General features: G+C 39.8%; 1 protein-coding gene across 1 annotated transcript; it reads left to right on the forward strand.

The window, feature by feature from the left end:
* The first annotated feature begins 662 nt into the window (after window positions 1-662).
* Window positions 663-9,044, forward strand: csdc2a (cold shock domain containing C2, RNA binding a). The gene is made up of 4 exons (XM_026177216.2): window positions 663-937; window positions 3,516-3,874; window positions 4,016-4,138; window positions 5,429-9,044. The coding sequence occupies exons 2-4, from the start codon at window positions 3,687-3,689 to the stop codon at window positions 5,589-5,591; spliced, it is 474 nt and encodes a 157-aa protein (XP_026033001.1). The 5' UTR covers window positions 663-937; window positions 3,516-3,686; the 3' UTR covers window positions 5,592-9,044.
* The last annotated feature ends 5,036 nt before the right edge of the window (window positions 9,045-14,080 follow it).

A 14,080-nucleotide genomic window follows, 5' to 3' on the forward strand; every position in this document is an offset into this window, starting at 1 on the left:
TAATATAAGAAAAAGAAGTGAACACTGTCAATTTGTCTCTATGTAATAAAGAACAGCTGCTGTAGTAAATGATTTGGAGTGAAGGGAGCTTTAATAATGACCAAATTTCATCCATAATTTAATATTAAAGTGCAAACTCCAATGCTTTAATGAATTTGGGTTGTACAGTTAACAAAAAGAATCGTTTGCAGGTGCAGCTGCGCAATATAAGAGAGAACCCCAGCAAGCCTTTTTTTTAAGCAAGTGACTGGCGACCGTGGGGAAGAAGAACCCCCTTTTCTTAAGAGGAAGAGACCTCTGGAAGGCTGAGGAGTGAGAGGGGAAAAGAAGAGCACAGGAGAGTAAACAGGACACAAATTATTGCAAAGAATGAATGAGAGGAAGGTCTAAACTCATGTCTTGTTATCAGACACAGGATAGCTTTCAGTCATCTGAGACATGCGAGCCAAGCGGTCCAGTTAAATTAGCTTTTGATGGAAAGCTGTCAAAGAGGTGCCCATGACCACTAATGAAATTGTGTCTTATTATTAAATCAAAGCTGACATGACTTTTAATTTTCAAGGACACTCAAGCACAGGCCTGTGACTCATATAAAACCATCTGTCTCACACTATTAAAGCACCAGAGACTGCTAAAACATTAAAAAACACGCTTCCCTCCGCGCAGAGAACAAAGAGTGGGGTGTAGGATAGGGAAGCCGTTGTTTTCACCACCAACCCCCCCACCTCCTGCACCCCCGCCCCATCTCTGCTGCCTCCTTTTCATTTGCTGCTGCTTTTTTTCTCTCCTCCTCCCATCCCACCCGTGTGCGCCGCGTCCATACCAAGATCCACTGACTTATCCGCCACATGTCCCCGCAGATTCAACTTCATAATTGTCTTACTACACATTAAAGGACGGGGACGTGTTGACCTGACAGCTGATCGGCGCTTTTACAGTAAGTAATCGTTGGATCGATCTGGCTGATGGAGGGATTTACGCATCCAGCGCTCCTCTTCTCTGCGTCCGGCTGACGGCGGCGGTTTCTGGCAGTGTTGTGTTTAAATCTCTGCTTTCTAACCCAGAGCTAACATTTACTATAGTCTTCTTCTTTTTTCTTCCTCTGCGTGTTAGTGTATGTTAGGTGTGGGGGTTTTCTCGCCGTTAGTGGAGCATCCTCTCGCCTTCTTGTCTCAGGCTGCCACTGTGTGAGAATGTTCTGGAAACAAGCCGCCTGAAGGGCGCTTATTTGCTGCTGAATTATTCAGACTCCTCAGACACACAAATGATACTATAAAATCATTTGGGCGGTTTGTCTGTTTGAAAGGATGATGTAAAGTTTAAAGACAGGCTCTGTGTATGTGTGTGTGGGGGGGGGGAGCTGACGTGTGTCCCATACTGATGCAGAGGACCACAGACGGCCACAGTTTCGCAGGCAGGGAGGTGCTTTCTTTTTGGCCTTTTGTCTGTCTCCTCGGAGCTTTTGTAGCCCCCTTCCTTCCTCTAGATCAGCCTTCACCCCTCCTGGTTAAAATGTTTGCTCTGACGGTGCAGACTCATTAGACAAATCCATTTTAGTGGCCTACTCTCAGCCTAATATATGGGCCAATGACAGAGGAAGCTGTGCCTGTCAAGTTTCTGAATTATTCAGGCTACATTTTTGTGCTTTGTCATCCATCAGTCATGCCATCAGTCCTGTCCTCTGTGCCGCCGTGATGACAGATGCGTGTGTTCGTCACCATCACTGCATCAGCTCTGTCTATCCAACAGGATCCCCAGCAGAGCCCTCGCTCAGCAGCCATTTGCAGTGTTTTTCTTTAGAAAGTCAGAGATCAGAAGCACTGCTTTGAGGATGCTGTGGACTTGAAATCCTTTAATATTCACAGAAACCAGCACGAACCTTTAGAGCTACTCTTAGGCACAATTTGGCTTTTTCAAATCATCTTTAAAGCTCGTTTGGTGATTAAATTTCTAATATCACCATTTCATATTTCACTACATATATTGTCTATTTCACAATTACTTGGTCGGGGCTTACCAACCAGTGACACGGTGTCATGTCATCAGCATCTAAGAGGATGGAAGCCTTGCTGAGGTTTCAGCGAACCATATATTAAACAGAGGTAATTAGTTGCCTCAGGTGTGGGAGTACTGTCACTCTTCTTTTGTCCTCCACTTGTTCAATTTTCTCCCTTTTTACATAGATGTTGATATATGCCAAGACTTTCACCTCATTACTGCAAAAGTACTATTTTATGCTTGTGAGCAATAGTTCTCGAGGATTTCTGAAGGTCTTTCAAAAGTTTTCTTTGGACTTTGAACCAGTGTCGTATCTACATATAACAGGCAACTTAGGAAATACCATTTTAAATGAAATAAGAGCTTTGACTGTCTTTCAGGAAACCTGTAGAACTATTCCTGAAGCTGCCTAGGAGAGTTCAGAGTGTGAAGAATAAAGATGGTCTCAAAAATCCCAGCAACATAAGCTCCTCCTGTAGCTTCTATTGATATTTCTGAAACTTGTATTCATTGTAATACAGCAGCCCAGTTGTTAACCTCTGCCTCAGGATCCTGTGGTCTAGTTCAAAGATGGCGTCAATCCCACTACACATGACTATATTTAGACTGAGAGTAAGAAACAGAAAGGGTGATATTGGATGGAGCCTGTGGTATTCAGTCTGGCACACATGCGTCTCATCAGTCTTTGTCAAACATTCAGCCTGCAAGCCTCAGTGATTCACTGGGAGGTGCTTGCTGATGGTCCCAGTAACACACCCGCCCGCATCTGCGTTTGTTTGATAAACCAGGTTTTAGCGTTAGCCGTTTAACCTCTGTTGAGCGATGCCCCAAAGCCGTTTGTTTCATGAGCTTGCTAATATGGCATTCATCATCTAGTGGCTCTGAAACGAAGCAGCTCGTTGTTTGAATGCAGACCAATCCTGTAATGGATGTCAGTCCGGTAGAGTGCGGCACTTTAATCTAATAATATGTGATGAGGTGGCCTTCCAGGAGAGCTTTGATATTTACATCATAATGGGACCTTTAGGCTTTATTGGTTTAAGAGGTGATGTTTGTTTTCCATAGCCTGAAGGAATACTAAGCCTTTTCAGTTTATCAAACAATTTTAGAGTCACTGAGTTTGGAGATGCTATACAACAATACATGTATGCTAATGTTTATGCATTTTCTAAATTCTTATTGGGGTCATGATGTTTATAGTGCAACAATGTGAGTAAAGGAAAGCTTTAAAGAACACATTGCAGTTTCATTAAAGTTAAGAAAAACAGACTCCAGGCACATAATGACACTATATAAATTAAACTGAGCTGTATTTGTAGCAACACTAGCCAAAACAACTGAAAATGTGTCCATTTATCAGTATTTTTTACAAAATTTTATTACAAAGAAAGCATTGTGCGTATTTGGACATACTGGGTTTCTCTGTTGGTTGTGACTTTTATTCCTCACCTTTGTGCCGATGACAAAGCCGTATTCTCTTTCTGGCATTAACCCTTTGTCTTGTTCCTTCACTTTAGGGTTTGCTCAACTCCTTCACCTGTAAGAGCTCTCCTCTGAAAAGCCTCCTCTCCCTCACCAACGCTTGTGCCATGCAGGAGGTGTGAACCCTCCTCCTTCTCTTTCTTTGCAAACCGCTGGAGGAAACCCAAAAAGAGAGCAAAAGAAAACCCAGACTCTAACAAGTCACGATGTCAGACCCTGACCCCTCTTTGCCGACAGTCCCCCCACTGCCCCTCACTTCTCCGCGCACTCCCTTGCAGCTCTCCTTTCCCTTCCTGAGGGAGGGCAGCCGGGTTTGGGAGAAGGAGAGGAAACCACCACAGCCCGGAGAGCTGCCTAGCCCACTGCCTACTAAACGTACTCGCACATACTCAGCGTGAGTACAAATAGCGCTATTGGTGCTCTCTCTCTGTTTTTTTTTTTTTTTTTGACTAATGCTTTTGTAAAATAATTATGCTGTTTATTTAAAATACACTGTCTCTTTTTCCTCTTTGCTTCTATCTCTCTTCCTCTACAGGACAGTGCGAGCTAAATCAGGTCCTGTATTTAAAGGGGTGTGTAAAAACTTCTCCAGGTCTCAGGGTCATGGATTCATACGGCCTTCCCACGGAGGAGAGGACATCTTTGTCCACATCTCTGAGTGAGTGGCCGCACTGAAATGTCCTGGTATCAAAGTTGTCTTTGGACTCACAGTGCAGTCTATTTAACATGCACACATCAGCAGCAAGTAAATGTGGGTTACACAGAAACTACTAAGACTTTACAGTATTTATTTTTTGACTGTGTAATTTCTCTCTTTTTTTATTTATGTTTTTTTTTAATGATTGGAGTCAGCTGTGAAGTAGATGGCAATTGTACACTGTATATAAAAGATAGCCTCTGGGATTGAAAATGGTTTAAGCCTGCATTCTTTCTAACGGCCAGCAGAGGGAGACTTCTCCGGCTGTAAAAGCACATCTGACTGTAAATAAGATGTTAACCTAACTCATTTAATTTATGACCTAATAAACACTTTTCTCATAAGTTTATATTCATAATTGCCTCCTTCAGGACTTATTTGGTAAAGCCATACATTCCTTTTTTAAATAAATTATGTTCCCTATTAGCGTAAACAAGATAATAAAGTAGACGTAGCTATGTGCACCAGAAGTAGAGCCCCAGAAATGTACGATTTTTAAGACAGACATTTGGTGAATTAAATAATCTGATATTCCGATATAGTTTTTTTTTCCGTTCAGACTCACAAAACAGAAACAGAATTCGCTAACATTTGTTATATGTTGTTATTTACTTATTTACACTCTGCCCATCTCTACTCAGATCAGGAAATTGTAGAGTGGCCTCTAGTGGACAAACTATACAACATCACATTAGCACTCACTTAAGGGTTTATCTTTTGTCTCTTTTTCACTTTTTATTCTTCATAACAAAAGGTGTAATAAATTATTTTTCTTCATAATAAATTAATTTTTCTTTGTAAACACTGATACAAGTAGATCAAGACTGGCCAGCATCAACTTATAATATCTAACTGCCATTAAATCAATCAGGCTCTAACCTTAAATACTTGGTTCAAGGGTCAATAATGACAAGTAAGTTAGTCTGAATTTGAACATTTAACATCTCAAATTCACGTTTATATTAACAGCAGTTGGAATCCCATGATCATCTTTTATATACAGTCTATATAGCACAGGTAGAGTCCTCCAGGTTTGGTGGAGATCAGTGGTGGAGAAATTTGAATGAAATCTTAATCTACCAGAAGTATTTCTAAAACTCAATTCTCATTGGCTGTTGTGCATGAACGTAGCAGCTTGGTCGGCGTGAAAACAAGTCCACAGACCTTGATTTTAGTTGCTTGATTTAAAGAAAGCACTCTGCAAGAATGTGAAAAAATGCTTTGTTTTTACTTTTTCTTTTTCCTGAACAGCATTGAGGGAGAGTACGTGCCTATGGAAGGAGACGAGGTTACGTACAAAGTGTGCCCCATCCCTCCCAAGAACCAGAAGATTCAGGCTGTCGACGTGGTGATCACCCACCTGAATCCAGGCACAAAGCATGAGACCTGGTCAGGTCAGATCATCAGCTCCTAGACCAGGGATTTAAGTCTCAGATCTGCAAAGGCGAAGAGGGGTTTAGACTTAATTTCAGATTTTATGTTTTGGTTAGGGAAACGGTAGGATCAGGTCTGGGGCAGAGGGATCCGAGCTCGGTGTGCGGTGGGCAAACGCTGGCCTGAGGTGATAGTGGTACAGAAAGTAAACTTCTAGATATAAAAGTTAGGGTTGGGAGTTAAGCTTTGAATGTATGTGTTTGAATGTTTTTATTTGGAGGCCATGATTTGATCATTTGTGTTTGAATATTTCTGTTGGGGGGGGTTAAAGGGGTTCAGGGTTTGGTGCTAGCAATTTTACTTTGGGGTAGGGAACATATTTAAGTTGGGAAATAAGTGGTTGTAAAGGAAGTGTCTTTAATGAGTTGGATAAAGATGTACTAGGGGCCGAAATGCATTTTGAGCTAATGAAACAGTTCAACCATACAGACTCGCACTCTGAGTTTTTGGGAGCAGCTCAGAGGACGTATGTGTGTACTTCCAATTTTACATATTCACACTGTGTGCCACCACTGCCAAGGTTCATTAAAAAAGTCACACTGAAACATTCATTTTAGCCATAATGTCTATGTTTACAACCGCAGAGGAGGACGAAGAAGAAAGATTCAAAGGAAAAAACACTTAAAAAATGCCAAGATTTTCCAGGTTGTTTACTTTTCCCAAATGGGAGCTATGAGTATACTTTCACTAGTAACTTTTCCATATTTGCAATTCACTCTTAATGCATTTCGGCCTCAAGTGCTGTGAGAAGTTTCACGTGTTAGGAAGATGTTTCCTTCTAAACATTGTAGCGCTACAGTATTTTTTCTATTTGCAAGTGTAGAAATCCAGTATTATTGTAGCCAGCTCCTATGACGGTCTAAAGTTTTTGTGGTAGACAGTGGGCATGTGGGCCTGCTGCTGAAAAAACAGGCCAGAGGGTTTGGGGTTGGTGGAGGAAATGGTCAGAGGGTGAAGGAACGGGCAGAGGATGGAGTGATCATCTGTAGTTGTGCTCGAGCACAGATGCAGCTAGCTTCGATGTGGGTGTTATAAAGCACGTGTAAGGAGGATGATTGAGATTAATGTCAGCAGTTCTCACTTTGTGGGTCATCAGGTGACGTCAATGATCTTAAAGAAATAGTTTAACACTTTGGGAAACAGTTATTTGCCTTACAGATTATAGGACTGATTTCTCCTTCAGGTCAGGGTTTCCTACTCTCACATTTCTGGCGTGTGACAAATGCTTTAACCTTCAGTCTCATGCTGCTGGAATGAATCTTATTTGAAATATAGAAAACACAAAAAAGCAAGCTTCTGAGTTTCTCTTTTATAGAAAAAAAAGTTTAAACTAAGCTTTCCGCACACAATACAAACTCTAAACATCAGGCTTTTTCCACTGTTTAGAACCAACACTGATCCAGAAACAGTGGAGAGTGCAAAAGATTGTTAATGTGCTTATGTTTACAAAGGCTTGCCAGCAAATGTAGCCTAATCTGTGCACAGGAATCTTTTTAGGACTCTTTGTCAAACTATATCAAATACTTGCATCCTTATCGGGCACAGGATCACCTGCAGCTGTGTTCCACAAAGTGAGAGAGTGGTTTCAGCTTCATTACAGCTAATAATAGCTTCAGACACTGCGGTACTGAAAATGGACCATTAGAGCCTAACAGTGAATCACCAGTTAAACCATTTGTTACATAGCTATTCTCAGACTGAGTCCTATGCTTTATTAAAAGTCTGGATTTCTGCTCAAATTCAGTGACCATTGTTAGCAGTAATAAGTGAAGTGATGTTTACTTTACCATGACCTCTAATCATTAAACTAAAAGAACGTGATAGCAGTTAGCCTAGCAGCAATGAAAATATATTTTCCACATTATATTTTCTACTTTAGCTGATAATTTATGTGTGATAAATATGAAAATATAGCAAGCAGCCACAGCATAGCCTAGCATAGCATTAAGACCAGAAAAAGGGACAAGTAGTAGCCTGGCATTTATTTCAATTATCCTAAAACTTTAGGCTAAGCTAACCAGCTGCTACCTGATTATATAAACTTAGCACAAAACGTAAAAACATTTCTGTTTGATTATTGTTTCTTTATTGTAACAATGCTTCTTGACAATAAATCTCATACCAGCGGAAAGTCTGCTTATTTCCCCTTATATGGTACCACATTTATAAGGACAATGCTTTTGTGGGTTGAGCAGCAGAGTGAGTATGTGGCTTGCGCCCATGTAACATTTGCCAAATCTTCTCTGCCAATACCAAACAGTTTATTCTGCTATTGACTTTTGCTTGGTGTTGTATGTTGGATTGGATGATTGAAGTCTGAAGAAAAAAGACATATTAACAATTTAGTAGCATGTGGATGAACCGAACACAGGAAACTCAACTCTGCTGCTCAACCCATAAATGTACAAATGTAGTGTCATTAAAAGGGAAATAAATAAGGACTTCTAAGTGTTTAAGATTTTTTGCATTGTTACAACAAAGAAATAATCAACCAAACACAAATTTCCTTACATTTTGTGCTGAGTTTATGTATATGTATGTATGTACGGAGCCGTGCTGATCTTTTTATGGAGCTCTCAGCATGTGAGTAGAAAAGCAAATTTCAGTAAATGTTGAACTATTTCTTGAAATCATTCTCTCAAGGCCTCCTGGAGGGTCAAGCTGAGGAGAATGTGTTGATTTTTTTGTTAAATTTAGATGGCAGGTTGAGCATTTGAGAATTTACTGTAGAAAATCTCATATGTCACGGCAAATGACTGTAGAAAAAAACAAAACAAAACAAAAGAGCAGCAAATTTATTTATTGACCTATTTATTTTCATTTGTAACTAGGAGAACATCAGGCATTTGGTAATTAAAAGCTGCATTTTCAAGTACTTGTGCAAAACTAAGCTTGTTTGAAAAACACTGCACACCTCACTCTTATGATACTACCCTGTCAAGATCCCTTTGCTACGGTCTATGTCGTTAACGAGAGGGGAAAAAACCCCTTTTCTTAACACAAGTTTCTAATTTCTATGTAATCTTTGTCTAATTTTTAATATAACTGTGTGGCGTTCGAAATGACAAGCAAGTTTTGTTTGTTTTGGAAGTCAGCATGTTCTCTACGGTTTGTCGTAATCTTCATGTAGAATGTGTTAATTCATCATGCAGTAACACAGTCGGAGCCTTCACAGAGGTATCGTCAGATATCCTATGCATCTTTGATTCTTCTTCGTTTAATTATTATTTATTTATTGGGGGGGGGGGGGGGGGGGTTTGGGCCGCAAGTGTGACTTAACATCATTGTAGCACACTATATCTGTGTAGTTTCTTTACTGTGGGAGAAAAGAGTTTGTGTTGGCGAGCACTTTTATTTTTGTCAAATCACTGTGACACCTGTCTTTTGTTGTTAAGAAAAAATTTCAATAAAACTTACAATGGTATTCACAAAAGTTGTTGTTATTGTGAGTTCCTCCATCCCTTACTGGTGCTGCTTCATAGAGAAGTAAGTTGGTAGGTATTCTGAGAGCCGTCTTACTTTGACAGGGTTTTTGTTTTTTTTTCTTTTGCTGTGAATCTTGGGAAATATTTTAATGCATTTGTGTTGTGCTTGTTTTATGTCCATATCCTGCCCATTAGAGGGCGTCCCAGCAGAAATAATCTTCTGGTTCATTACATAGCTGTGTGTGGTAGATTTAAGTAAGTAAGTATAAATTATTTATACATCACATTTCACAGATAAAAATCACAAAGTGCTTCACAATAAAACCAGAAATACAAATAAAATAACATAAAACAGTGGAAAAAAAAGTTAAAAGCTTGTTTGCATAGAAATGTCTTCAGCTGCTTTTTAAAGGAGTCAATGGAGTCTAGACAGTGTAAAGACAACGGCAGAGAGTTCCACAGCCTAGGTGCCAGTGCCTGAAAAGCCCGATCCTCACGTGTTTTGAACCTAGTACGTGGGACCAACAGTAGCCTCTGACCTGACGACCTAAGTGCTTAGGATGAAGCATGAGGTTTCAACAGGTCAGAGATATACTGGGGAGCTTCACCGTGCAGAGCTCTAAAAGTTACAACTAAAATTTTAAAATGAACCCTAAAATTTACTGGCAACCAATGAAGAGAAGCCAAAACTCTTGTTTGTTCCGGTTATAAGTCTTGCCGCGGCATTCTGTACAGTCTGAAGGCGATTCAGAGCTGGTTTGTTGAGACAAGTAAAACGACCATTACAATAATCCAAACGAGAAGAGATAAAAGCATGAATAATCATCTCAAGTTCTGCCTTTGACACCAGTAGTCTGAGTTTAGAAATGTTTCTTAGATGATAAAAACAGTTCCGGAAAAGTTGTTTAGACTGTTTCTCAAGAGACAGTGGCCTGTCAAATATAACACCTAAGTTTCTGAGGCTCGACTGAAGCTCGCACACAAGAATTTCACTCACATGTGCTGTACCAATGTACCTGCACATGTGATGTGACAATAAAAGTGATTTGATTTGATTTGAAATGAAGGGTCTAAAGGACTGAGAGCAGGAGCTATAATCAAAGTTTCTGTTTTTATCTGCATTTAACTGGAGAAAATTATCATTTAGATCATGGGGGCGATCGTGGCTTACGAGTTGGCAGTTCGTCTTGTAATCGGAAGGTTGCCGGTTCGAGCCCCAGCTCGTTCGTTGTGTCCTTGGGCAAGACACTTCACCTACTGCCTACTGGTGATGGCCAAAGGGGCCTATGGTGCGATATGGCAGCTTCGCTCCTGTCAGTCTGCCCCAGGGCAGCTGTGGCTACACCTGTAGCCTCCACCAGTGTGTGAATGTGAGCGTGAATGAATAGTGGAATTGTAAAGCGCTTTGAGGTTCTCGAAAAGCACTATATAAATGCAATCCAAACTGGTTTGATTTCTGACACAATTATTTATAAAACTGAGATGTTTTGAAAGAACAGTATAACTGAATGTCATCAGCATAGAGATGATAAGAAATATTATTGTAACGTCTGATAATTTGGCCTAGAGGGAGTATATGCAGCAAAAAGAGAATCAGACCTAAAACAGATCCTTGAGGTACCCCAGAAGGCAGAACTGATGTTTCAGACAACACATGATTCATACAGACAGTAAAAGATCTCTCAGATAGATACGACATAAACCATTTTAAAACAACACCAGTAATCCTGAACAAGTCCTTCAGCCTATTTATCATGATGCTGTGATCAACAGTATCAAAAGCAGAGGTGAGATCCAAAATAACCAGAACGGTGTCTGCTGCCATCAGAATGTCACTAGACACTTTAAGTAAAGCGGTTTCAGTGGAGTGCAATTTGCAGAAACCAGACTGGAAAATGTCCAGAACGTGAAAGTCACGGAGCAAAAAAGAAAGTAAGTGGGTTGAAACGTCACACAAACCCCAAAAATGGGAAAAACAGGAGATATTGGATCTCAAACAGACAGCATACTTCTATTTACCACGATCGGTCACTTTCAACTGCTCGTTACTGCAAATATGTAATTGGGCAATCACGTGGGAGCAGTGATTAGTGCCTTTGAGCATGTAGATATGGTCAATATAAGCTGCTGACCCAGCAAAATGAGGAAGAAGGTGATTTCAGTGACTCTGAATGTGGCTTGTTCTTTGTCCCAGACGTGCTGGACAGACGACCAGCATTTGCAGCATTTATAGAGTAGAGTCTGAAAAAGAGAAAACATGAGCAGCAGTTCTCTGGCTGAAAATACCTTGTTGATGTGGCTAGAGGAGAATAGCCAGAGTGCTACAGATGGGCTACAGCTGCTGAAGAACGCTCCTGTCACCTAAGGATAGGAAACTGAGTCTACAATTTCACTGACACTGGACAACAGAAGAGAGACAAAATCTTCTCTGGACATTTTCAAAATTTAGTATAAACAACATGACAACATAGATCCACCCTGTCTTGTATCAGTGGTTCATGCTGGTGGTATTTTCTTGGCAAAGCTTGGGGCCCTTAGTACCAGCTGAACATCATTTTACTGTTATATCATTGCATTAAAAGCTAATCTGAAGTTTTCATAGTTCCACATTACTGAGGTGGCTGTTATTTAATTAGTGGGTTTCATCAGTATCACAAATGCTTCCATAAAATATAATAAAATCATAAAATAGAAATGCGCAAGGACAAGAACACAACACAAGTGCAATACTTGACTACATGCACCAAGTCAGAGTTGATTACTGATCAAGCAACACCACAGAGATAACCTGTAATTAGTTATCGATGCTTTTGGGCTTCCATCTTAATCAACAATGACAAGAAAGTTCATCTGTTAGACAACAACAAGGAGGGAGAAACGATGAGAAACAAAGTTGTGAGACATCTAAAACACATACTACACTGGGTAAGTTAGCAGCTCTTTCATATTCAGCATTAGCGCAGCGTAGAACATGTGAAAAGCATCTGTGAATACGCCCAGTAAATATACAGTAGTACTTTGGGATGAAGCTGAAAGTGAGTGAAGCAGAAGATGCTCCAGTTATGAAGAAAAATCAGTAAAATTGATTTTTTAAAAATGTAGGCAGGAAATGAGCAGCAGAAAGAAGAGGACTGATTCATAAGTACTATGTTTGTTTAGTTCAAATGTGATGTTTACACTGAACTGTCTTTAAATCCTGAACACTGCAGCCACATGTCATCCAGCAGAGAGCGGTTTTATGGGAATTCAGCAGCGCCACATGTGATTACTGTGATTAGGGCCAAACAGCAGATCAGAACATGAATCATGAGCTGTGAAATCAACAACCAAACAAAATCAGTGAAGATGCCTGGATATAAAACAGGAACAGGAACTCAATGAAATTAAAAATAAAATTAACTTTGTCAATGATCCCAGAATTTTCCTCTGCTGATTACAGCTTGTAGTTGTGGAGAAAACCTAAGTGTAAAAGAATAACATAGTTATTGCATAGCTAATAATTAGTTTATTAGTATATTATTACCATTATCAAACGTTACTGCCAAGGTCAGGTTGGCACTAATCTTTGTGTTTATGTTGAAAGGAAGTAAAAAGGTGGGTTTTTTTGTTCACATGCTGATCGTTTTGACTGTGCGTGTTACTGTGGAGCTGCTCAGACCATTAAACATGAGAGTTAACTGACTGTGTGTGCATTCATGTTAATTAAGGTGAAGAGGTAGTGCTAACTACGAATTTCCCAGAGGAACCCACCCGAGGGATTAATAAAGTTCTATCTTATCTTATCTTAACTGAGAAAGGGGACTCTCAGTTTAAAGTTGTCACCGGTGAACTGAATCATCAGTGTATGTGTGGTTTCACAGCCAAGCCATCTTATCTGGTATTGGTTTTATGGCCTGAACAACCTTTGATCTTCTCTTTTTTTCCCCTTTCTTTGCCGTCCTTTCCAGACAGGAGTGAATCAGACGTCTATAAGCTGTGCGTTTGGCTCTGTCTGTGGCACGTAGACACGGATGCCTGTTGTTGTGTAAGAACTAAATGAGGTTTTTTTCTCAGCTGTGACTTTGATTTTTCCATCATTATATCCTCTTTATTTCTTACTGACATTTTTGGCAATTTGTCTTTATTTGTCTATCTCCATGCTGGTGGTTTCTCTTAATTTAAATGATGAATTTTGCCAGTCAACATATGAGTTTTCATGTACAGGTAAACCCAAATCTGCATCATGATATTCCAGAGAACAGGATTTGCTTTCTGCCACTTTATTTTACCCAAAAGGAGGATTTTAAATAGTCAAGCTGTGAGTGAAGTACAGACCTCCAGCTGTAATTCAAGGGGTTTTTAAAAAATTAAAAAATTTGACATTAACTGAAGGGATATAGATTGTCCTAAATTTTCAGAGGCTAAAAATTCATCGGACAATTCATTGACCTGGAGTTACAAAGCCAGGCGAGGTCGGTTCTCTTATTATTTCATGACAAGTTAATAAGATAAAAGGGGCATCATTATTCTGGAAAACCTCAACAAACCTGTCAGCGAAATAGCAAAAACTGTAGTAGAGGACAAATCAACACAAAAGAAGGAATGCACTGGCCAGTACAGCTATGCCAAAAGAGTTAAAAGACCACAGAAGACTGCTAAAGTGGACGATTACAGAAATATTACCTCGATTAAGAAAAAACCCTTCAAAACAAGTCTGTCAAATATAAAGCCAAGGGCAGAACTGGGCTGGCAAAGACTCCAATCTGGCTCAACTGGAGAGCTTTAGAAGATGAAGGAAGAATAAATATTGGACTACATTTTGATAAGTTTTATAGCTTTAACTTTACTGATAAAAGTGTCCCATGTGGCCATTGACGCCTTATTCTTTGCTTAAATTAAGATATCTCAAGGATTAATCTTTTTTTTTCTGGGCCGTTTTCCTTTTTGCCAATTGAACTGTATTTCTGCACAAAACAATTTCATGGTACGATTCTCCATTAAATTAAATTTGTGAGCGTAAGACTATCAACAAACTTACAACCAAGCCATGCTCTGCGTGTTTGCT

This window comes from Astatotilapia calliptera, chromosome 8 (assembly GCF_964374335.1).
Source record: "Astatotilapia calliptera chromosome 8, fAstCal68.1, whole genome shotgun sequence".
Classification (NCBI taxonomy): Eukaryota; Metazoa; Chordata; class Actinopteri; order Cichliformes; family Cichlidae; genus Astatotilapia; species Astatotilapia calliptera.

Excerpts from the sequence above, each read along its gene's own strand:
- csdc2a (XM_026177216.2), top strand. The coding sequence starts at position 3,687 with ATGTCAGACCCTGACCCCTCTTTGCCGACAGTCCCCCCACTGCCCCTC. Across the intron at positions 3,875-4,015 it reads CGTACTCGCACATACTCAGC|GACAGTGCGAGCTAAATCAG; the intron begins GTGAGTACAAAT and ends CTTCCTCTACAG. Across the intron at positions 4,139-5,428 it reads ATCTTTGTCCACATCTCTGA|CATTGAGGGAGAGTACGTGC; the intron begins GTGAGTGGCCGC and ends TTTCCTGAACAG.